Source organism: Argopecten irradians, chromosome 3 (genome assembly GCF_041381155.1).
Source record: "Argopecten irradians isolate NY chromosome 3, Ai_NY, whole genome shotgun sequence".
Classification (NCBI taxonomy): Eukaryota; Metazoa; Mollusca; class Bivalvia; order Pectinida; family Pectinidae; genus Argopecten; species Argopecten irradians.
The window spans coordinates 7444705-7471250 of NC_091136.1; the positions used below are offsets into that span (position 1 = coordinate 7444705).

General features: G+C 33.8%; 1 protein-coding gene across 1 annotated transcript in view; it reads right to left on the reverse strand.

The window, feature by feature from the left end:
• LOC138317450 (fibrocystin-L-like) overlaps positions 1–26546 on the reverse strand; it is a 69741-nt gene that overhangs the window by 37677 nt on the left and 5518 nt on the right. The window contains exons 2-21 of the mRNA XM_069259125.1: positions 15687–15912; positions 15243–15324; positions 14695–14752; positions 13731–13824; positions 12477–12530; positions 12287–12360; positions 10172–10214; positions 8987–9057; positions 8356–8457; positions 7999–8088; positions 7148–7416; positions 6406–6494; positions 5475–5749; positions 4604–4753; positions 3255–3406; positions 2636–2869; positions 2290–2420; positions 1667–1818; positions 980–1134; positions 234–333 (exon numbers count right to left, since the gene is read on the reverse strand). Of these exons, the coding sequence (XP_069115226.1) occupies positions 234–333; positions 980–1134; positions 1667–1818; positions 2290–2420; positions 2636–2869; positions 3255–3406; positions 4604–4753; positions 5475–5749; positions 6406–6494; positions 7148–7416; positions 7999–8088; positions 8356–8457; positions 8987–9057; positions 10172–10214; positions 12287–12360; positions 12477–12530; positions 13731–13824; positions 14695–14752; positions 15243–15324; positions 15687–15912 (2601 nt within the window). The remainder of the gene's footprint in view (positions 1–233; positions 334–979; positions 1135–1666; positions 1819–2289; positions 2421–2635; positions 2870–3254; positions 3407–4603; positions 4754–5474; positions 5750–6405; positions 6495–7147; positions 7417–7998; positions 8089–8355; positions 8458–8986; positions 9058–10171; positions 10215–12286; positions 12361–12476; positions 12531–13730; positions 13825–14694; positions 14753–15242; positions 15325–15686; positions 15913–26546) is intronic.

Genomic DNA, 26546 nt, shown 5'->3' on the forward strand with positions numbered 1-26546 from the left:
TGGGTGTTTTCTGCCGAGGAATGTTAAGGAAGTCTTACAGGGTGTTTTCTGTCCGAGGAATGTTAAGGCTGACTTACCGGTCGCTTTCTGTCCGAAGAATGTTAAGGCAGACTTATCGGGTGTTCTCTGTCCGAGGAATGTTAAGGCTGACTTACCGGGTGTTTTCTGTCCGAGGAATGTTAAGGAAGTCTTACCGGGTGTTTTCTGTCCGAGGAATGTTAAGGCTGACTTACCGGGTGTTTTCTGTCCGAGGAATGTTAAGGCGAATGTGCCTCCTATAGGTGGTGTGGCAGCCTGTACTCGGGTTACTTTGACCTCTGCACCAGATTTTAACTACAACATTTTAAAACAGAAACTTATTTGAAAAATTATAATATTGCAATTTTGCTACATAACATCATGTGTTTTACCCAAACGAAAACTGTAAGCGAACGGTGAACAACTACCCCGCTACCCCCAAGTTGCGACCATTCTAACAAATTGACTTTTGGAAATTAGGTCCATCATTTGGCTATCTTATAAAGCATTAGAACACACTCAGTATTCATCATTGCACATTATTTTATCATTTTTAATGGTAAAATGTTTCATCTAATACCAGTGGAAACAATTGATACATGCTATATTGAAACACGGTTACAACGAATTTTTGTGTGTCAACAGCATTTCGTTAAAACCATAGTTCGCTAAATAATATTTCATAATCTAATGGAAACCTTGAAGGGAATGGATAATGTTTATGAATATCAAATCATTGGCTAGTAACAACAAATGAGGAAGTTTGGAGAGTATTGGTCTAATACCTAAATGATTGCTTATTCCATACAAATAACCTTTACCTATCCACTAAGTAACCATGCCAACGTATTGGTTAAAAACCGTGCATTTCTAGTTCATATTTACACGATCAATTTGCTTCCTGTGTGGTCAGTATACGTTAAAAGAAATATCAGGATAAATGATTAAAATTGTTTAATACCTGTCCAGATTCATGGGTAAAGAGAGGGAAGCCATTTCCACAGTCAAATGGATAGAGTGTAACCAGGTAGCTTCCAGGTAAGCCAGTCACAGTAAGCCTATCCATACGATAACCGTTCAACAGGGCCCCCTTCAATCGTTGTTTGTATATCTCAGCTGTAATAATCACAGGAATAAGTTATAAATATTAAACTTTTACTACGTATATATTATAATTATTGTAATATCTATAGAAACAAAAACAGGGATGAACTCGATTTATACATGTAACTTTATTTTTACGTCATTGACGGTACGATGACAAATATGTATATGAAAAAGAAACTGTATTGTGACTATTAAAGGCAAGCTAACTTATTAGGACCAACCATTGTCCGAGATCAAAATGATATATAGTTAGATTTATACTAACGCAAAAACATCGAAATTTTGAATTCTAAATGTTGAGTACAGTGTATGTTTATTTTTGGTCAATACCAAGGTCTTAAACTGAACCATTTCCAGATATTCTGAACTGTTTATGTAATGTTTTAAAATGCGAGACTCGATATGTGCAAGTAGATTGATTAGCCCGCTTACATGTATTAAGTGTTATATATGTACATACTATAACAATGGAACCATTGCACTCCGCTCATTAAAAATATAATATATATTATTACAAAAAATATTTCAGCAATAAAATTACCATCAGTAGTCGGCACCCTTGTACCCAAATACACTTCGTCAACGTACACATCACCAGTGCGATACATTCTAGCATAATGGAGGAAGAAATTACTTCCTCCTGAAATTTTGCTGCTGAGGGCGGTCGATAAATCAACGCAGTTGTATTCCCACCTGTCGATGGAAATAAAGTTTTATCTCTCGTGGACAAGAGGTGTCACTGATATAAACCATTTTGATAAAACGTAAAATTAGGAAATCGTATAATGGGGATGATTGACTAGATACAATGAACATTTAGTTACATTTCATATCTAACAATTATGAGAAGAGTTCTTAGAGAAACGTGAATAATAATTATTCGAGATCCCATGACAATAAGTCCAAAACTATCTTTTATTACCTCTACCGGGTTTTTTTTTCTTTTGTAAACTAATTCATAGTTACATTAAAAATATTCGAGGGTGATTAGAAGTCATGGAAATTTTAAACATCGACACAATAACACCGCATGAGTCTAGCGTACAAAGGTTAATCACAGCAAAATATCGTTCAGTAGGAAAACACATTTCGTGCGCTATATATGCCTGTGACTTTAAACATAGCAACAATGAAATAGAAAAGTGTCTGTTTTTGGCTACGTACTCTGTGTTTGTGGTGGTAGTGATGGCATTTAACAGGTCAGACACAGCATCTTTTTTCTCAGATTGTTGATCTGTATAGGTGTATGATACTCTTAGTTTCGTATTGATGTCACCTTTGTGAGCAAAGCACAGCTACAAGACAAGGCAAAAAATGTTGATTATAATAATCAACTAGGTGTTTGCATGAAACCTTTGCTTTACTAGGTATAAATATATGAACGACGTATTTTTCATATATCTCAACACATTACTTAATCATATCAGACCAGTATCATAGACTAGTTTTGGTATATTTCTACTTTGCATATGCGTACATCTTAAAAAGACGAGATCATTCAATGTCATACCTTCAGTCCAGTCACTTGAAGAGAATCTGTATTTTGGTCTGTTTTAAAGAGATACGTTGGATTTTTAACGACATATTTGCCGCAGAAAGCCTCCGTCTCTGAATACCGTTTCCATCGATTGTGGGAAGGAGTGTCGGAAGACGACTCAAAGGTGTGATGTACTTTCTTTCCGGCAGGGCTCGAAATAAACGACGGACAACGGGTACCAAAGACGTTATCCAATGAGCTTTGTATCTATCAGAAAAATAGGTTGGTTAATATATTATTAACTTTTAGAGATTGTTTACTTAAGCGATATTTATCGATTTAAAGAATGATGTTGTCCTAGTTTTGTTTTAGAAGAAAGAGATACTCCCATATTACACTTATTACACTACCCCGATAACAACAGATCTAGTCAAAAAAAATATTTATGTAAAACAGTAACGAAATACAAATGCAACTAATACTTCACTGTTTAGTATTGCAGATTCACAAAAAGTACTGGTTTCAATTGTATATCAGTTTACAAGGTTCAGTCACGTTAATTTTGTTGAACGGACTGTGTTAGATATGATTTATAAATTTCACGATTCCCCCAAAATGAAAAATGGACCAAATTCGCTGATGGAAGACAAACCTCTGCAGGCAAAGCATCTGGGCTGACCAACGGAGCAGGAACCCCGGCAATGGCTAGGGCTACCTTAGTCCCACTTGGTGTACCAGTCGTAGTCTTGGCCACGGTCACTGTGAGTAAATCTGAAGCCTCATATTGGAAAAGCGGAAAATCACCTACAAAATTTGAAAGCCAATTTATATTTAAGTTCGTGGTCTATTTAAGATAACTGTGCACCTTTACCTCCTCGGTAAAAGAATTATAAGTAGCGTTGATGTTCCGGTGTTTGTTTTCATTACAATCCAAATAAAATTGTTCTAGATTTTGAAAATTTCCTTATCATACACTAGCTGTTCCAACTATGATTTCAAAGAAAACAACGTAGTGTCAGTGAACATGGTCACTTTGTTAAAAATCAAGACAAGCAAAATACTAAATGGTTCAGCCGGATTCAAATTCGTTCAAACACCACACGTTACGTTTGTCTGAACTAAAACTGAAAGTCAGCAATTTGATGTTAATGTACCACAAAAAAGGTAGGCATTGGACAATACAATAGTAGGCCTGAATGTGGCTCGCTAAATAACTGACCATCAGGTTACGCTACCACAGAGTCTACCACAATCATGTGACCTTCAATATCAAATATACTAATTGTTAACAAATTATTTGGTACCATGTAGACTGGTCACAAGTCTCTAGAACATTTAAAGCATCACTATTATTTGACAATAACTTGCAGTCCCCCCAGTTTGAAAATGCATGGGCAATGACCATTAATTTCGTTGATTCAGTGAGATGACTTATAGTCAGTTGTCTTATTCATAAAAATAATGTCAAATTCATAAAAATAATGTCAAATCTTATATTGACCTTACCTACTGCTCATTTTAGGTAGAGTTTCCTTAATACCTTTGCAATTTTCTTTCTTGATAACGTTATAAATATTTTGACTCCTGACGCAGTACATGTAAACTTGACGCCATGAAGTATTTCCATGGCAATTTTTCTTCATAAAGTGATTTGTATTTGATTTTAATCATCAGATACATGACTTAATTTTACGTTGATCCTGATCGTTGATTTTGCACAATTTTGACCCTTGACATCACAGGACAATTATCATATTACTATGGGATGGGAAGCTTATGCTAAATATGGGAACAAAATACCCATCAATTTTATAGTTAACAGGAAACAATTGGAGGAACATATATATATATCTATACGGATGTAAAACCTTACACCTGTCAATGAGTGGCCCTATAATTATCAATTACGTCAAGTCGTTTATGTTCAGATTTCAAAGATTTGTCAAATTGATTAGAAGTTTAAATGAGAAGAATTACCGAATCTAAGACATCTATGCGTACCTCTATCTGATGTGAAGGTGATGGTGTATTCCAAACCGCCTGTGGACGCTGCCTCTGTTACTGACACTGTCTCCCCATCATCAAACACTGCAAGGTTGTTGACAGCAGTGGCAACAGCGTCGGCGTTGTCTTCTATGAATTCTATCTCCGCTGTAAACAAAAGTGGCAAAAGTAGAAACATGTGAATCTGAAACTTTTTTAATTGAGTATATTTTTGTTCTCTGGTCAGTGAATTATTATGTTAGGCATCGATAACAAGACATGTGACATTAGCACCCATATGTCAAACAAAAGGGAACTTAAGAAATGTGAACATTTTGAAAGAGCAAACATTTTAAAATGTGTATACTTCTGTATGTATAAGTGCATTTATTAAAGTTCAAGGTCAACAGGATTTTGTTCTATATTATATAATATATATTATTTGATCTCTAATAAATAAATAAATTATACCATTCAGCTTACATAATAAATTATGAATGTGAAGTTATAGTTTTTGTTAAATCGATGACATGTTATTTTATTATGAAAGAAAATATATATTAGTTATAATGCAAAAATATAACTATTACTAAATACCATTTGATGGCACAGACTAAGAAAAATACAAAACTTCAATCCGTTTAAAATATTTTACTTAGAATATATTTTTATATTGATCAATTTTAAATATATTTCAATATTTTTAGTGAATACTCTCACATATTTAATCCTGTCTTTTCGTGACCTCTTGAACTCGGATGAAGATTTTAGTGCGCCAGAGTCAAAATGACAATGTTCATGTACAAATATAGGAAATTATCATACATTGGGCTGAGTAGCAAAATATATGTACAGTGCAATGGCAAAGTAAAAATGTATAGATATATACCAGTCGCTACGCCGTACAGAGACAGTCGGTACGTTCCTCCTTCAGAACCTGCTACCTTCTTCTCCACCGTCACAGTCTGCACTGTGGATGTGGCAGAACCGGCAGTAAATCCGGAAAATGTGATGTTTTGTTTCTCCTGTGCGACTACCGAAGTTACCTCTACCTTCTGTCTCTCTGGGATCGAGTGGCGCTTCTCCGTGGTATTGTAATATCGGGCCGACACTTTCGCATATGCATTGTTTCCAACTTCTCGATGGTAAACCTCCATATAATATCTTGAAACATATTAAAAAAAACTATCAAACCTACATTCTTATAGTGACATATTATTTGATAGATTTTAAAGTTATTTTGAAATATGCGATAATATCAAATTATCTAAAAAGACTTGTCCCTGATATATGGGCCGGATACTGCTAAGGAAAATATTTATTCACCTTGCCCCAAACAAACCTCAGTATGTTGTTTCGTGATGTATTCATATGTTTATTATATCAATGGTGCAATGTATTACACCAAATTAAACATTGTTCTAAATACAAGATATGAAAATAAATAAACTTCAGTAATTAGCGACTATACGCCAATCACATACTGGGTCCCACCGAACAGATACTTACTATTCTTACTAGAACAAATTAAGTTTAGATTTAAATATTTCCCTATCTAGATATAGTTGTATTTCAAATGCAATGTTTTCTTACACAGCATAAAAGTCCACGTGCTGATATGATGCACAGTATCAAGTATTGAATTATGAAGTATGACTTCTCTTTATCAAACGGTTTGGTACAGTGCCAAAAGTATGGCTTCTACGAAACATCATCAGCTTCCAAACACTTAACTTGTATATTCATTATAATTCACTACAACATCATGTCCCCAAACAAACGTAATGGGTACGTATGTCAATATAAGATAAAATTCATACTTGTTGTCTTTGACTAATGTCTTCCACGCAGAACTTTGGCTGCTCGCTGTGTGGTAGTTACTCGTTAAACCAGCGTACGCAATTCTTTCCTAAAATCAAACAAACATCACCGGATTTCAATATTTGCATAAAATATTTAATGTGATAGTTTTGATATATGAATTTGAGATCAAAATAAAGAAATGCGTTTTGGTTTCGTGCAATAGCATTATGTTCTAAAAAAAGGAAATTTTATATATCAAAGCTTCATGCCATGTCAGTAAACTGTTCAAACTCTGCACCTTAGGTGTTCAGGCCAGTCCGATGAAATGTTTCTACCGGTCTTTAGACTCGGAGACAGTCTACAGTGTTAATTTCATCACGAAAAGGAAAATGATTCAAATGTGACTGATTAAACAACTGTTTTGTTTCCCGGATAAATCCTTGCAACTCATCTTAAACGACGTTCGTTGAAAGAATATTCGACACGCCGGTATGTATGACAATTAACAATTTAAACGTATGCAAAATATCTCTTCAGTCAACAATCGAACAATAGTTTCTGAGAATTTCTGCATTTGTAACGATTTCTGAGCGATGTAATCACCTACACTTTTTTACATTAAAGAGATTAAGATAACAACCTTTTTATACTTTACTTGCACTGTTATCTTAGGATTTTAAACACCATAGACAGGTAACGTTTGACGTTTCAAATTTTAATCGGCCTTTATTTCTGAGAAGTTAAATCTTGGCGCCTTACCAAATTAGCGGGATTATCATCGGTGCTCAGGTAAAGTTCGGCCCCGTCGTCAGCCATGATGTGGAAACTATACATTCCATCATAAGGAGCAACATAAAACCCACTCATCTTGGTCACCATATTGTCCATAGTGTCATCAAAGTAGTAGGCCTCGTCCGAGAAATCCGTGAAGTAGTCGGCCGCGCTACTGTTTAAAGATCCTACTTCGGACAACAAAGCTTGAGTCTTTGTGGTCGCATTCCAGATCTCCACCTTCAGACCACGGTTACCTAGCAAGGACAATGATGGTGGCAAGAAAGGTGTTAGACATTGACATTTTGAGTTAATTTAAAAAAAAGAATGGTATATGAAATATATAACAGGTCAACAAAAATGAAAATAGTTACTTAGCCCAGTTCCCATAGCGTAATAGATACTCTTGATATAACTTATCTATGGAACTCTTTCATTAATCATGTCTTATTATTACGTCGCAGTAAACACACCCCTTGCCTTTAATATCAGGCAAGATATTATGATAAATATGATAAGTTCCATCCGGATTAAGTTGTCACTTCTACCCACGTCGTTGAATGGTTTCTATGAGTTTATGAATGTTTTAACGATAGTGAAAAAAACCCAATAATATCCTCATACTCGATCCCGCTATATAATTAGCCATTAACACAGCCGTAGAAGATAAACTATTGAAGAATCTTAGAAAATAAACCAATGAGGCAGCGTAGAAAATAAACCATTGAAGTAGCGTAGAAAATATACCATTGAAGCAGCATAGAAAACATATAATTCAATGACAATTATAACAATGTTGTTTTAGTAAAAAAAAAAGTTTATTTCATACGTGTACATACCTGCATGTATTTGCGGAGTTTGTGTCGGCTTGGCGGCCGTCTCACACGTTATTAGTGTATTTGTTACACTTTTAACTGTGCACGGTGCTCCTAAATATTAAAAATTCATTATTGATTCTGCATGCTAGCATGCTATATAAGTATTAAAAATCACATTTTAAGAAGAAAAGAATATATATTGTTTTACAGTTGTAGCTTATACTACAATATGGATACAAGAACTTGACACTTCAGCATTTCATTCCGAATGATCGGTAACAGAGCTATCATATCTGACGTCTTTCCATTTCATATAAATTATCAGTAAACAAAACTGGCGATAAAAAGGCTTTGTTTATCAGTTTTTACTGTACTTACCGTCAACACTCACTGTAGAGTTCCTGTCAAAGCTGTGTCCGTTAATCGAGAGGAGGGTCCCTCCCATAACACTACCACTAGACGGACTCACAGATGTAACCTCTGTTGCCACAAAAGTGAAGAATGAATAAGATATACAGTCCATAACGCACAAAAGCATGCATGTTCTGGAAACTCTTACGGGTATCATATGCGGATATTAGTTTTTACTAAACATCAGTCTTAAGTGTTTGCAATCACACGCAAAATATAAACTGTGCAGTAAAACCTTATTGAAAATGAAGACCACGTCCAATATTGGTATTATCATTCCATTTCACATAACCCAAACTGGTATATCCTCTAATTCCTTGATTTTGTGTTAAAATAGTGACTATTTCTAAGGCCGGTAGATGTGTCTCTGGAACATAACACAAACAAACATCCTGATAACACTTTTCTAACTAGATACAATATGTATTGCCTTATTACACATTCCTTACACTTGATACTATAGACCGGAATAGGTGAGTGAATATAGCCGTAGTACCCGGAGACGAGACAACGCCCTATGCCAGTACCTGATTACACTAGAATCTAGCAATAGCTTTTATATGTACCATGTGTTCAGTAGTTTCCACATCAAACGTACCTGCATATGTCTGGAACATATGTATCTGACCATTGTGACTCACGCGGTACAGATCGCTATTCGGCAGAGACCTGGATACAAAAATGCATAAGATTAGTATTTTATCTATCTTTATAATCCATTTGTCTTTCTTTTCATACTAAAAAAAATCACGTTATTTATCCTGCGACCCGTTTGTTGGTCTTATTCTAACTGCAAATTGTACTTAATATCTTCTCATTATTCATTAAAATTTCTCATTATGGAAGGATAGTCAGCAAAAATTGCAGCAAGAACAGGACCGAAATGACGGCCGCAAATTCACACAGAACTTTGACAGGATAAATAGCCTTTCAAATAATGTGTTTAAATCCCATATTTTTATGGGCCTATTCTTTTTTCACATCTCTTTGAAACAAAAACCCAATTATGACGGGAGAACCCGGCATTATTGTGACGTCACTATACAGACAATAACGTCATTAACGCTTACTGATTTGGGAAAATTCATCATTGCACATTCAATGTCATTGGAATTCACTATGCATGTTTACTTTTAATAAGGTAACTAGTGAAACAATCTACAAGCAAGACCTTAAATAGTTACTGTATTAGATATCTAAATATTTTAAAATAACCTAAGTATTTGATCTGCATTGTATTTAATATCCACTTTAAATCTCCAATCATTAACTTAACTATCCACACTGTCTGTAATTAGCTACGTTATTTAACAAAATGCAACGGATTAATAATTCATTGTATTCACAAATGCGTAAACATCTAGGCATGCATGGCAGACTTTAATATTAATTGTTGATTAATAGGCTAATGGCGGTTCTATTTGCATTTATTTATTATCATTTATCATCCATATCGAAAATAGCAACATTGTGGAAAACAGTTTACAAATCTTTAATGGAACGTGATGTTCTTCTGGATTGTAATCATTTTGAACCAGATACTGTAGACATGGATATTTTCGTGGGTGTTTATTTTCGCGATTTGTATGCATAAAACTTGCAGGGTTATTTTTCAGATAGATGCATTTTTAACAACAAAGTTTAGCTATGAACAAAATGCTACGCGCGGTAGATTTTTTCGCGATCAGGCGACCATCGCGTAATAAGCGAAAATGTCCTCCTCGCATAAACTTCCACGTTTACAGTAATGCAATGTTGATATATGATTTGATGAAGTACTCACCTTCCGTACTCGTGTGATATCAAAAACGATGCGTTGATGTTACCTGAGAAATAAAAAATGACAGACACATAGAAAACCCATCTCAGTGTAGCATTATGTATATATCACATAGCCGTATTATAAATTTGAAAATTAATCAAGAATGTTCATAAAGACAATGCCAGTTATAAGTTGTTATTAAAGATGCTCCACCGCTGTATTTTTTCACTATTAAAAACAGGATCAGACGATTCAGTATTTTTCTTCAGTTACAAAAGTTACTTACTTTACACCATTACCACCATTGAAAAGTTTGAGATTCTCATTTAATTTTAAATCAAAGATTTAAAAACTAACTAATTGCATCCCGAAAAAATTCCATGGCACTATATCCTATATGGAATGAAGTACTGATTGCGCCAGCGCCAAAGGCAAAATAATCTTTTTTATTTTATTTTTTTGTGTTCATTAGACATATTTATACATGATTAAACACCAGTTATAGTTCAAATGATGAACATCATTTATGCTCTGTCGGTGGTGGAGCAACTTTAAGATATAAACAGAAAGATGTCAAAGTTTAGTAATCGTTTCTTAAGTCTTAAAGGTCCCCTTCCGTAGCGAAACAAAAATTAGAAGTTTCTTAACAAAAATAATAATAATATACGAAAATGTACATCAATGCCCTAAGAGGATGTTATAACACCGACCAAATGCTAGATTCTCTGTGTAAGCTTTGTTCATAGTAAAGCTTCATTTCGCTGTTTTGTCGTCTCGTGCAGTGATAATCAACCGACGCGCGGTTATTAGGACGACGGCGGGAAACATTAAACGACCCGCGTTATGAATATTAGCATTGAATTTGTTAAAATTAAATTGTTAAGAATGTGATGATAAGTGTAGTAACGGTAAGTTGTATGGCTCTATAAAATTATCAATTTAGTTTTCATTTCCATTTAAAAAAATAAACGTCGTTTCGGAATGGTAGTGGCTCTTTAAGGTTCTTTGATAATTACTTGAAAGAGAGTTATTTCCCCTGGAACATTACTGTGTATAACATTAAGAAGAAACCACTCTTTTCCTAACTTAATTTAAGTTAATTAAAGTTGATATTGTGTCATACTCGAGTGGCTTGATAATAAGTTTTATATCGCTTCACTGATTTAATCTTGATGTTTGTAATATACCTTAGAGTATATAAGTTTTATGCTGTTCCATCACTCTTATAGTATGACTTACAAAAGTCAAATTAAGATTTCGCTCTAAGGGCACTTATTTATCTTATTGGCCCAATGGCAAAAGTTGAATGTCTATCTCAAGGCTATTACCGATAAAGGGGAGCAACTCCAAACTGTTGTTCCATGTTATTGTAACGGTCAAATAACAACATTTTCTAATTGCCGATCTTGGAAAGAGACTATTAATCTCACTTAGTGCACTTCCCGACAAAAGTAACTCTTAACCAATATTAGTGGCGTTTTCAATGAAGTCATTACATTACTACCTTTATGCTATTCCTTAAAGTTATATGTGCCTTCACTAAACAAACATTTTTGACGAGCTAATTTTTTTTCGGTGATCTAATGAAAACCAAGAGTTTTGATGAATTAAGCTGTGAAAATCATTGAAATGGACAGACAAACATATATGATGCCTCAAAAACATCAGTTTCAATACAAACTGTATGCACTTTAAAAACAGTTTTATGCATTGGAATTATACATTGTACCTGCAGAATTCACTTTATAATTACTTATAACACTGTAGAAATTTGAAATGAAATTATAAACCATAACTTGTCTTAATGGTCGGACCTTGTGCACATCACTGCGCTGTTGATGTAAACATAATGATTTTGGGCAGTACTGAATAAATAATTTTAAGCTATTATTTGTGCTTGTAAAATTAAAACCTATGCATATAAAGTATTGTAATTCTCAAAATGCTGGTAATATTGGACGGTGAAGAACATATCAAAAGCTCTTTTTGATTCGTCAGTATGAAAATCACGGCACATATAACTTATTTAACTAAGCATCAACTCCTTTCAAATTACACTCCCGTACATTGTATCTTCGGCTCGGTATTGGGTCATTCGCCGCTGGCAATGGGTTATTCAGTATAAATAACACTCACCTATCTTCGGTCCAGTTTCAGGAATTCTGCACTTGATGAATCCGTTATTTGAGCTGTCCACTTGAATACCATGACTGTTGGAAGAAACGTAAGTTGATATTAAATACACCTGTTAAGTATTTTTGAGAAAAAGTCTATCATTAAATGCACACTACGCTTCTACTAGAAGATCAGATTACACTTTACTTACAGATCATTGCTGTTGTTGATTTCCAGCTCACACAGGGACTCTCCAACGTATACTCTGATAACAGAAGAAATATTTTATGCATCCTCCATCTTGTCACATAAACAACAACAAAAAATATTGTGTGAAATGGCCACCGGATGATGGCATTTAGTATTATACAAAAGATATAGACAAACAATTAAAAATGTCATACTGACTAAGGCATAGCATTATATATTTTAAACAAAGGAGACACTTTGTAAAATAAAGAAAATCATAAGTGGGGTTTACCAAAACTCTGCCACAAAACCAAGACGTTCAAAACGTCTACAAAAAATAGATTTGTGTGAAAAAGCTACCATTTAATATATTCTTAAACGATATTATACACAAGCAAATAAAATGCCATACTGACTAAGACATAGCATTATACATACCAAACAAAGGATAAACTTTTTTACGTACAAATCCACATAATAACTATTAGTTACTACAGTTGCACAATATTATATCTTTGGAGATTCCAGACAGCACTCTTTCATTTTTTCACTTCATCCTATTTGTAGGAGATGAACAGCAATAGATGGGGTATTTTTTAAACAAAAGGCCCAGATGTCCCGTATCGTTTACCTGACTAACGCCCAGATGTGTATAATAAAGACATGCATACAGAAAGAGTTTTATCTCCTGGGCTCGCTAAATAGGGGTGAGCTCGATAACCTAGTTGAAAATCTCAACTGTAAGATGTATAATCACGAAACCAACTTCCATAGGGGCGGTGATAGACTGAAAAACTCATATATCATAGTTTCTTAATTGGCATTTATTCATACCCATCATCTTTAACGATATAATTTATTTTCGTGTGCAAGTTATTTCGGACACAGATAGATATTTCATTTAAAATGTGCTTCTTCAATTACTCTATTTGACTTTGTCATATTTTCCCCCTGTGGCCCATGGTCAATATGTATATAAAATTTTACGCAAGGATGTTGCAGACAGGATTTCAACATTTACTATACAATGTTATTATAGTAAATTAAACAGGATTTCAAAGAGAGGCTTTCCTAAATATCGCTTCAATGGGCTAATTATTATAGTTATCAATGATTATGTAAAACTTGTTGCCCTTGCTACCATCAAGAGATACCAAGACTTCATGTGATTGAAACCAATTAGGCCAATGGCACAAGTAGAATGTGCAATTTACAGCTTTATGCGTCATTAAACGACAGTACTGAAATGCATATACCTTCAGTATATGACCATTACCTTCGAATACTCGCTTGCTGTCCATTGGTAGCCGATGCGTTACTACTGGTGAATATGTCTGTAAATATCTTCCCAGTAATCTTCACAATTGTACCTTAAGAATAAATGTTGTATTCAATTGTCATAAATTCAACAGATCCAGACCTTTTGATTTTTTTTAAAATACAAAAGTGTTAATACGAAGTTCATTTCTGTCATATGTAATAAAGCGATACGCTGTCGTCAGATTTTGAGGATCAAACATTATCAACAAATTGCATGTACAGTAACACGATATTGAATTTCGCTTTCAGAGAAACCAAACTCAAATAGGGTTAATCTTAATTTTGGTTAGTTGTGTTTTTTTCACATTTTGCGTCATATCAATTTTCCTAAAGCTTACCACCTAATAATGCAAAAATATAAAACACATGAAAAGAAAACATGTTTTCTAAACGTTTATAATTAACAAGTTCATGGTTGGAAAGCAGTAATTTTTATCTACGATGAATGTTCCTATAATACGTTGCAATGTTTGATTCTCGGTTCATTCCAAATATCGATACCCTACTCAACTTTTTTCTTCGATAGAGCCACCAGAAAGATACTTCAATCCCTATTATATAACAAGTAATATCGTTGGTCCCCAGAGGTTCGTTGTAACTGTGTTTTAATGGGTTTTTCTAGATGTTCACATTGGTACAGGTTATGTGCCTTTCGTCTTCAAAACCAAATTGTCATCAAATCTTACACCTCAGAAAATGTCTTTTATTGCCCAATGGCTGATTATACCCGATGTTTACTTATAGCGCATATCAGTACACGAACGCACAATAGGAAAAAAACAAATATGGCCTTATTGAACCTTTACTTCTTTTTTTTCTCATTACTTTCATGTATTATTTCTTCCTTCATAATTTCCTTTACTTAAAAAGTGTGTTTTAAACATTTTTATTGCCAGGTGTTAAATATCCATAACGCTTACCAACGGCTCCGTAACGAGGCTCGATATTGGTAATGGTTGGTGTGTTGGCATCTTTTGTCTGCAAGCGAAACGTAACAATCATCGTAGTTTGGCAAATAACGAACTACATGGTAAAATAATATGTTATCGACGCGAAATCAACATTGTGTATCTGCCCAAGAAATCTGTATACTCGATTAAAACGTAAGCCCCATTCCAGATTCTATCCACCGTCAAACGAAAAACATCATTTTCCACTATTTTTTCGTTGTTAATATAATGTTAGGGTGTGCTGATTGATGACGTCACGGGCTATACACTACCTACATCTGTACGCCACGAGTCCATCATGTCAAGGCTCACGCTATCACAATAAGACGCAAAACCTAATTACCATAGTTACACATTAAATATAGACATGTTTACAGGCAATATATACTATGTATTGGGAAGTGTCTACAATTACAAAACGAACAAAGCAATTTCCTAAATGAATCATGAACATGCGCAAATTGACTTGTGTAAAAACCACTAAGCCCGGGCTTATGCCAAAAGTTATAAATACTTACAGTAAATGTGCAACCACGACAGACGTCGATTTCGTCACCGTCGACTGAAAGCTTGATTTCGTATTCTCCTTCCGGCATTGGTCTGTTAGTAAAATTATAATAATTAGTGTTAATGAGATCAAAATAATACGTCTTCAGCATCAGCAGATTTAACCTGACAATTTAGTACAAAATGACCGACTGGTATGCAGAACATTCCAAACACGTTATATGAGGGAAGTAAATTTTATCTTAATGCTCTAACTTCAGTAGTATATTTACATTTCACAGAAGAGAATAATAAAATGGTCCACTCCATTTCATGTGAAACGGGAAATCTTAAACCTAAGGGGTATATTCTTCAGTTGTCATCTTACCCTGTATTTGATTATTCACTGAAATTGACAATTGAGTTGAAAGCCAGGAGTGTAAAATTTTGCCGTATTTGCTTTATTTACTACTTACTCAGTGATGCACAAGATTTGAGTTTCGTGAGTGCCATCGATAAATACAGGGCAATCAAACTGTTGAGCTCCAGACACTAGTGTGACTTTATTGCCAACGGGCGTTGTAGATACTGATCCACCGAATGAAAATTCGTTTTTAGAAAACCCATTTCCTGAAATGCTGAGTTTGGTAGCTCCATTTGTGCTTCCTGTTGACGGGTTGATTCCTGTTACTTGAGCACTTTCTAAAAAATGGAAAACAAATGAATACAAATATAGTTATTATATAAATAAATAACGTTAAGGTTTTTAAAATTTATGCTGTTTGATGATAATTTGATGTTAAATATCATATTCCTCTTGATATGATATATTAAATATTTTGACATCACTTTACAACACACAATATTCACCTGTAACCAAAGGTATTCTAATTAATTTTCATCAATCCGGAGTACCCAGGAAAATCTACTCTACATTGGACTTTTTGGTAAGGTTTGATTATGATATACTATATATATATATATGATGGAGGAGAACCGGAGTACCTGGAAAAATACATCGACCTGCCCAGCAATAGATTTGAACTCGCGACTGGGAGGTGAATTGTTGTGGTAATATATCGATATATCTTGACCACTCGATTATCGCGTCCACATGTCCACGTGTACAGCAGCGTACGATGTATAAATTAAATGTCGGGGAAAACGATAAGGAGGAATTAAATATAATTTCACCTATTTGAGTTAAACAAGCACTAAAATTAAATTGTCGCTTAAGCATTTCACAACGTTTTACCGCTTGGAAAAAGAGGGACAAGACCGTTAAACCATGTTTTTTTTATGATATTTGCATGTTTAGATTGTTTCCAATAACCAACATCATATCAACGGTTGAGGTCATTCGATGATTTCCTTTCTGTATGCAAAGTAAACACATGTTGAATTTGAAACACCAAATATTCATATTATTAAATTATTATTACTATTATACGCAGAATGTTATTCTAATTTAAATGCACTAACATTATATTTACCCAAATGTTGCACTTATCTCATACTTTTCAATTAAATATAAAACTCTAAATACAAATACTAGCTAAAATATTTCAGAATAAGTAATACTTTTTGAATATATCCGAAGAGAAGTAAAATGAATTGAAATCCATCCTCAATTTCGCCTAAGCATAGTAACATCTGACGATTTCACATGGTCAATGGAATGAGTATTGTAATGTGTGGCACGCAATTGTATAATAAGTAAAATACAAAATATGCAAGTTTAGACAAAACCTCAGAAATAAGGAATCAATACATTGCCAAATGATTTAAAAGCTCTTGTACATAAAATTCCGAAGAGCGTATTGCGTATTCATAGTCTAAGCTAACTGTATGAAGTCACAAAAACATTGACATTTTGTCTGCAATATGACGTTGAGAGTTTATAGTCTAACTATTCAAATACTGAGTTAGGTTATTTTCATTACAAGTAAGGATTTTTATTGAATTACGTGATGGGTATATATATAGATTTACATTTCCGTTTTCTCTTTGCTATATAACCTTACCAACTGCGAAATCGTTTACACTTGCATACACACACTGGAACTATGACTTCCGCAAGTAGTGCGAATGCGTATCCGATTACGCCTATCGTATCTGTATGACAAATCTCCAATATACTGTATGTATAAGCATACTGTAAATTTTTAATTATATATCAGCAAATAAAAAATTTAACAAATATTGTATAAATGGGTTGAAAAAGAGATAAGTTAATGTGGAGCTGTATTTTGTGTACTGTATGAATTTGACAACATTTCCTGCCATATTGAAGCCAGCAGTTCCGGGATTCCATCTATTGACCAGCTGTTCCAACAATCGTATAAGATTGAAAAAGCATAGTTTGATTTTGTTTGAACACTTAATTTTTAATGAAAGGTCGGTCGAAATCTAAAAATAAGGAATGATTGTTATTGTTTGTTGTTTACTGGTGTGTAAACTGCAATTTTGTACGGATATTTAAACATGACGCGCTAACACGCGTTATTTAAAATATCTGTACAAAAAATAAAGTTTACACACCAGTAAACAACAAACAATAAAAAGTATTCCTGAAATATCTTATTGGTATTCATATCAGTGTCACTGACCATACTATAGACGATCTTTATGGACTGCAGCAATTAACCGTATCCACCAATTTGGCAGCCCATGCGCAATTTAACCGCTTCACATAGACTAATAACTATCAACGTTCAAAAGGGTGTCTTCTATATAGATAGATAATTATCGGGCTATGAATATTTGAGCGGGCCATTATAAACAATATATATACAGAGCCAACGTGTCCATTGTTATCCACAAAGAACATTAATGAGACTTGACTATAGAGCGTATCTGTTGATTTTGTTGCTATTGGAAGACTAACTATCCAAATCATGGTTGAACAGCTTAAAGGGAAAAAAATAAGTACCGTTAATAACAATGCTAATATTTAAGCAGCGTTCAACATCATTTCTGTTAAGTCACGTCATGGTTGATTTTGATACAGTATCAATCCCACGGCCCTCCTATACAAATCGATATCGTATATTTGTGCTGATCACGCTACGGTTGTTTGCGGGCAGCGTCCCAAAACTAGGTAGGTTTGATGTAAAATGTCCTAGTTTACGAGGTTATAAGGAGGTCTCCTCCGTATATAGAGGATATTAAACCTTGGTACATGTAGATTGGTGCGTGTGTCCTCGCGATATCAGGACCAACTGTTTAGATGAGCACTCCAACTTTGGGCATCAAGTTCGAACTTCTAGTGGGGTAGTAGTAAAATACCGTACGCAACTGCTGGTCGGTAGGATTGTTTTCGGGGGAGGAAGTAATTTCCCTGCTTTCCCCGCCTCCTAAACCTTGAACGCCCTCAAATGAGCCTAACTGTATTATGTTAGACCCAACAAACCGAACCTTGCAACAGCATAGAAAATAGTATAGACGGATATCGCATTTCTCCTGATGGTGACACAATGCATCTACATGCCAAAGTGAGATGTTTCATTTCTATATAACAGCCAGAGGGTAGTAGGTATAACAAGAAGCAAACGTCTATAAAAGACACTAAAAAACGTGTTGAAAAGACACTACCAAAACGTGTTGAAAAGACACTATCAAAACGTATTGACACCAAACTAGTTATTGACTAAACACAGACGGATCAGCGATTAAAACATGAATATTTTACGACAGAATAAAACTTCAACTCCAGACACAAATTCGCGCATTGATATTTCTGCATTGTAAAACGACCAAATGGCGTATTTTAAACGATTACAAGTGTGTACATCTTCTTAAGGAGACACTCGGTCAATCGCAATTATCTTCTCACGGCCGGCCATGAATGATTAAGTACTTAAAACCACTTAATGCCGATTGAATCCATTATCCCACAAGGCAGAATATTTAATGAAACGTACCCGACCTTTTGTACTTATGGCTGACCCTAAACAACAAAAAGTATACATGTCGCTTCCCACTGCGACCATGTGTGGGTGTTTTTCGATACTGGAAATCAGTTCAAATTGTCAAATTGACATTGTATCTATCTCTCGCCAATCACGAGGAACAAATATCATTTATGATGGACTTACCGTCAGACTGACGATTTTTATGGTCCCGTAGGACACTTTTTTGTCAATAGAAAGATCAGAAAATAACTGTCTATTTATTCATTGTTTTAATTGTTCCATAAGGTGAATATAAACAAATTCGTAAGGTATTAATGCTGAATATATACGAGGGTATAACCCTGTATTAGAATACTGAGTAGTAAAATCGTTAGTTCATGCTGTATTTATGTCACTTATAACCATCATATGCAAATAAAAAAATAACATTTTTTTTTACTAATCATTCACCCAGTTAGTTACCAAAATGTGATGGTATTGTGCTGTTAATTTCACTTCTCCATAGTCAATTGATATCATGTCATGTTCTAACAAACTGTCCTATATGTTTCGACTTGCAGTATGCATGATTTACACAAAATATCGCTGAAAAACGTCTAAGAGAGGTGTAAACTAATCTACAGAAAGACTAAAACTCGACATTTACACTAATAGGATTTCCTATCACGCGAGGATGCGTCAGGGATAAAAAATATTCAAAATTGTAACATATCTTATTTTGGCTCGTTCAACAGCAAAGACATTTTCAATATCAATAACCCGTTTTTTTGCAAATTAACAATAAAAAGTGTGTTGTATTAACTGCGTTTATAAAATATAAACGAAACTATTTAAAAACTCATTTTAAAGCATATGTTAAAGCTAAATTAACCTATATATCTGTTATATAGCAAGCTAACAATAAAAAGTGTTTTGTAATGGTTCCGCTATAATATGTTTAAGCTAGATTAGTCGCAGCTGCGAACTGATTTATTTTTACACTGTAGTTCTGTAGCTTATCAGAACCAGTGGTGGTAATACAATACACAACCAATATATATTGGCTTTATTGAGAAAACGCAGCATTATATCACGCATTTTAATGCTTTCTACAACCATGACTATGCTTAATCAGATATTTATATCAGACAAGTAAGTTATTCAAATAAAAATGTCGAGAAGTAAATGATTTTTGAACAATTAAAGGGTCGAGACTGCAGGTTCAGTAATTTTAATTGTTGAATGATCCGCACATCTTTCACCTTGTGCTGGTGCATGATTCACACGACGGTTGTCATTTTCTACCATATAAAGATTGTTAAAATACAGGACGTCGCTTTATGTAATGTAACATTGTAGGTGGTACAAAAATTACAAAATTAATGTGACAATTTTGGTGGTACAAAAATTACAAATGTGACAATTTTAAGTGTGACAATTTAGGTGGTGCAATGATTACAAATGTGACAATTTAGGTGGTGCAAAGATTACAAATTTGACAATTTAGGTGCTACAAAAACCGTGGCAATTTAAAAAGAATATTGGATTATTTAATTATATAATAACCTGCTGTTAATAACTTTTAATTCGATGTAAACAGTCACTATTTGGTCCTTAGGACTAGTAAGACAGTAAATACTGATAATTTATGTGATTTTTTCAGACTAATTAATATGCAGTAATTATTGATAATTCATGAGATTTTTTATTCTAAATAATTGATATGCAGTAATTATTAATAAAACATGTGATATTTTTATGACTAATTAATTTTAGCTTTTGTGTACTCATCATAGTTAGCAGCTAATCTACTCAAAGAAGTTCTTTGAGCACCTCATTCTTTATCTTATAAAAAGCGTTTAAGAAAAGTTTTGTTGAAAGAATATGGTATATCGATTTCTATTCTAATGTTCTTATCTTTATTCTTCATTATCGACGGTATATCACCCGTAAGGTAATGCTGATTTAAACAAGTTTTGTACAAAAGTGTCAGTGTATTATAGACATTGTGCATGTTGGTATATTATATGATTCTATCATATGTCAATATTAATGATAGAGGTATTCTACCTGAGATGTCGTAAAACTCGAGGTTTCCGAGGGTGCTATACTATTTTGTGTTCCCGCGAAAAGAATGATGCTATCCTATCTGCACATGAAAGAATGTTTTTACTCAAAATTCGACGTTTTTATTACAATTTTACGATTAAAATACTTTGACATCTTGATAAAATTCGAAAAAAACACAGTGACTGTAAGTCAGCTCTCCATCAATAAAAAATGCATAATATTTTAATGCAAATCTGTGTTTGCATTATATATTAAAGATAAGGAAAATAATCTGAAATTATATTTAACTAGGGAAATAGTAATTTTGTTAACACAGTGACGTCACAAGGTTATATCGCATGGGTAGCCACGCGATACATCCTTGTACGATACGCATGTGATAAACAAAAATACCTTTATTATTTTATATTTTCTTTACAAGAAAGTATACTTGAATGTTTTCGCAAACATGGAAGGTGCATGGAAGGTGAGATTTTTTTTTTTTTTTTGCGTGAACGTAGGAATGCTATTTTTCTTATAAAAAAGAATATCATCGTTTTTACATAAATAAATGTTGTAAAACTATATTATATCGCGAAAAAGACTGGATATGTCGTAACACAAATACAAGTAGATTAAAATTTTGCAAGAGCACGTTAACATTGTTGTGTTTTGATTTTCTGTCTTGTGTTTCTGAACTGACTGAAGTCACTTTAGTTTTGTGGCATGCTTTGGAGCTCCACCTTTTTGTTTATATATGTATATATAGGTGTATAGATAGGATCATAAACGAGTTTTTATATCATATGAGTTTTTTATGAAACGAAAGTATTTTTTCCGAGCAGAGATGAGCAAAACTTAAAACTTCGAGAGGAGTTTCTCACCTGAAATTAACACAAATTTGAGACACCTTTTGCATAAATACGAAGCCTATATAAAGAATTAACATCCACCATGGCAGATGCACTGGCTGTTGTACTTATATCTCGGGAACTCTTGTAGTATAGTAGCCCATCCGGTGCAGAACATAACTGCACGACATTATAAACAATTCTTATATGCTAGTAATCATTTGCTCATGACTGATACAAAATACAGAACCAATCTAGTGCAAATATACGTTTAAAAATAAAGTATACATGTAGATGCATGTAATCATATGGAGAAGGCGTATATTGGCTTCGCCTGCTGCCCGATCCAAAATTTAATTCCATTTGATCTAATAAAAAAAAATGATGCAAAATTGGTTAAAAGCATTAAATATCAACGAGTTATAATGTGGAGTTTGAGCTAGTCGCAGGCTTAAAATATTGAATCGGATACGTGTACTTTAGAAATCATGAAAACAGTACAACTGTTTAAAGTACAACTTAACTTTAAATTAAAGGGCTATTCAGTCTGATGGAACTCCTTGTAGGGACATTATACGATTATTATTTCAGTTAAAACGCTGCCAAGTCTTCTCATTTTATGATTTTAATATATTTTAAGATTTTTATCACTTTACGATAATTTAATAAAAAACAGATTTAATCACAGCAGAAACAACAATAACCTACTGATTAAAGTAACATAAAGTCAACTAAGTTTTCAGTTATCATCATATATTTACATATATATTTACATATCTTCCTATATAGTCAACGAGAGGGGAGTTGCGTTCAAATTAGCGTGAACGCAAGGACGAACATGTATGAATACAAACCCACTGCAGGATCGGACTACTTCTAGTTCACGCTTCGGTAAAATTTTGCGTCATATGATAATCTAAATAAACTTTAATTACTTAATTCACATTTTTTGTTTAAACATATGACAGATTTTGTTTGAATTCATGATAAACTAAAAGACGATTTCGGTCTTTATTGGTCTCAAGACTGGTCCTAAGGCGGCACAGACAATACTATGCTCGTCAGTACTCAGTTGACAGTACTGTAGGAAATGTAAACAATGTTTCTTCATCATAAGTTGACGAATTTCGAAATAACAATAAAGATTTTTTTATAAGATTCAATTAAAGATGTATTTGATATAAAAACAGAATAGATATTCAAGCATTGTAACAGTGATAAACAACAAAATGAATCGGTGGTTGTGGCTGCAAACTGGAGGCTTTCCTGCGGAATGTCCGGGGAATTCCATAGTTACGATAGTACAGGTATGTGTGTACGGTCACTCCTCTCACCTAAATATTCAGAACAACTGATTGGAGAACAACAGGTTAACAGATCATATACAGGTTTCCAGAAAAAAAACACAATACTGTATCTAAAACAGTAACATCAGCTTTACCATCCGTCTTGTATTCAAAATAGGCCTACACACACCATCCAAACACTTACCTCCTCCGTACAATAAAATGAAAGTTATATATGACTATGAAGAATTTAATATAGCGGCTCGCTCCACTTCGGACCGCATCACCATCCCGGTTATCTCATTTTTTTTTATTCGAAATGATAATTATTGATATATGATCAGGTAGAAAAAATATTTCAAAAATAATTGAAAGTTTTCAAGCAAACTGACACTACAACGTTAAAAAATCGGAACTTTATCTTCGGCCATCCTGACTACCATAGTAACCCAACTTAGTAGCTAACATGGTTTTAGATTTGACGATGAACATGTAAAAGTATACTTATTTATATAAATATATATATTGAACAGTGTTTTGATAGCGGTCATACCACTTTTAACGCAATCAAACTACTGTTCAATCTGTATCTAGTCCGTTAAATGTCACGCATCATTACGTAAAATAGAGGAGTTCCGACGCAGGTCCGTGCGTGTTTAAAATGTGACGAACACCGTGGTATCTCGAGTGTGTCACCGTAATTCTGTTAACTACCAATAAAATTGATTTATATTCATAATCACGTAAACAACAACCTTAATAGTATTTAAATATTTTAGTAAATCTCAAATGCCTATTAGAGACACATTACCTTTAAATACCGATAGAAGGAGAATTAAACGTTTTTGATATTTGTCTTAGATCATATTTATTTGTACATATCCAAACAATGAGGCATTAACGTGAAAATATATTCGATAATACATCTTTTTACATTTTAAGTTTACCTTATGGTCAGCTTATAAAAAAACTGTCATTACTTACTGATGATAAGATGATTATTGTGTTTGGATTAACGTAATATAACTGTTGAGATCATTCATGGATATAAACGTTATGCTGATGATGAGGAATAGGTGGAGGGGAGGCAGATATGCGCATGCGTCCTGATTGATTCGGCGACGAAGGGTCGTCAGTTTGATCACCGGCTGAAGCTGTGCCCTGTTACACATCCAAATGAATCGAGATATTTAGTTAAGTTATGAAAAAAAACCATGTGCCTGTAATGTAACATTGTTTACTGTAGATCAAAGGAATCAAGTAACTTGAAACTACCGACACGGTAGATATATATATATATAAACCTCATTTAAATTAACTTCAGTTTTGGTGTAGTCACGATCAGATTGCAAATTAATGAACATTAAAAAACATGAAACTTTAAAACATGTAAAGAGTATTGTTAGAAAAAACTCTAAACCGGTTGAGGAAAATCAGAACAATTGTGTCTCGGTACCATGTAAAGGATTTCTGATAAGTGCACCTGGGATTAGCGGTGACATAAATGAGATAAAATTTACATTTTTTTTTATTTCATTTACATACACTAACAGCTTTATCGACTATAGGCAAAATCCTTAGTCATCCATGCCTACCTGTATATATTATACTGTACGTCTGGTTTCGTGTTTGTACACGTGCGCCTTAAGCCAGTAAAACCTATCTATACCGACCGCGTCATATTAATATATAGATCTATAATTTTGTGCAGTGAATTGCCCACTTAAAATACATTTCTTTTTATATTTGCATCTTTACATGTACATCACTTTTCATCATCAAATTTTTATTTGTTTCTAGTAGAGATACACTTTACATTAAAAAAAAGAACAAAGAGTTCAATAATTATAAATTAAGACAGTATTTGGTAAACTATTACATTTTTGTGCAAATTGTTGATAGAAGTATTTTCCATTCTAAAACAAGATCGCGAAGATTAACAAATTTGAAAAATTGACTGGAAAAATGATCTAGATGTTAATTCGCGGAGATCAACTTTCGCGAATTTATTTGGATCGCGAAATGCGAGAAAGTAGATCGCTTGCGGAAGAGAGTTGGTGTACAGTAAACGATTAAACTTTTTAGCGTAAGTATAACGTCTAATTAAACCGCGTTTACGTATACGTATATACGTATAATTATTATAAAATAAACCAAGTAACCCCTGATAGTTTATACTTAGTAACCCTAATGACATTCTACCATTATCCATTACATCATTGCTTTAGAAGATTTAGCAATAAACATCTGGCATTGTCTTATTATACCCCGAACACTATGCCGTACGCAATGGAAGTGTATCTTAGCGGTCGATGTAAACGTATACTCATGTACCTCACACATTTTCCAATATTCTTGAGTTTACTTGATCATGCCTCTGGAAACGAGATATTAAATATTCATCGTTTGTTCCAACTCCTCATTAAGTGAAGTAGTACTGTAACTGATGCAGTCGATCGCAGATCGAACTGAGAATGTAGACAGGGAATGCGAATGGATGATATCAGATATATTGCAAACTACATAATATGTATCTGCAAAAGTGAAATTAAACCCAACTCGATCTCCTCATCTCTCCAAGACCCCTTAAATACACATACATGTATGTCACACATACTCTGTCAGTAATAGCAGCCCACTTTGATGAGAAATAGTTTGTCTAATATTCTCGACTTCGTTATGGCATTTCCCTCATCCAAAACCCGGGGAGATATTTTTCTTTTAAAATACAACGGTACGTTTATCACCAGAGATCATAATTGGTATCAGCGAGGGGCCTTCTAGGTCACATGTACTGTTTCCTGATTCATATCCGCCAAATTACCATCACAGTTCAGGAGATGTAATAATTATTCCGCATCATTGATTTTAAAGAATAATCAATGAATCGTATCTGATTCATCTTAGCATTTTTTCTCGTTACAAACCATAATGTTCCTTCCAATCATCATTTTTTCTCGTTACAAACCATAATGTTCCTTCCAATCATCATTATAATTATTGTTGTCATCGTTTGAAGGAAAGTAACCATGTATATACACATCTCAGTCTGTAATGTGATTAAAACATTGACAACGTGATTGGCGTTATTTATTACAACCAAGCTTTACAGTAGATATTCTCGTTTAAACATTTGACTTCTATAACTAGGTGATAATTTACATAGATAGATACAATTATGTGAGACCGAGTCGTTTCCCAATCTCCTGTGGTAGCCGAAGTATGAAAGTATATAAACAGTGGGTGTCAGCCAGCTC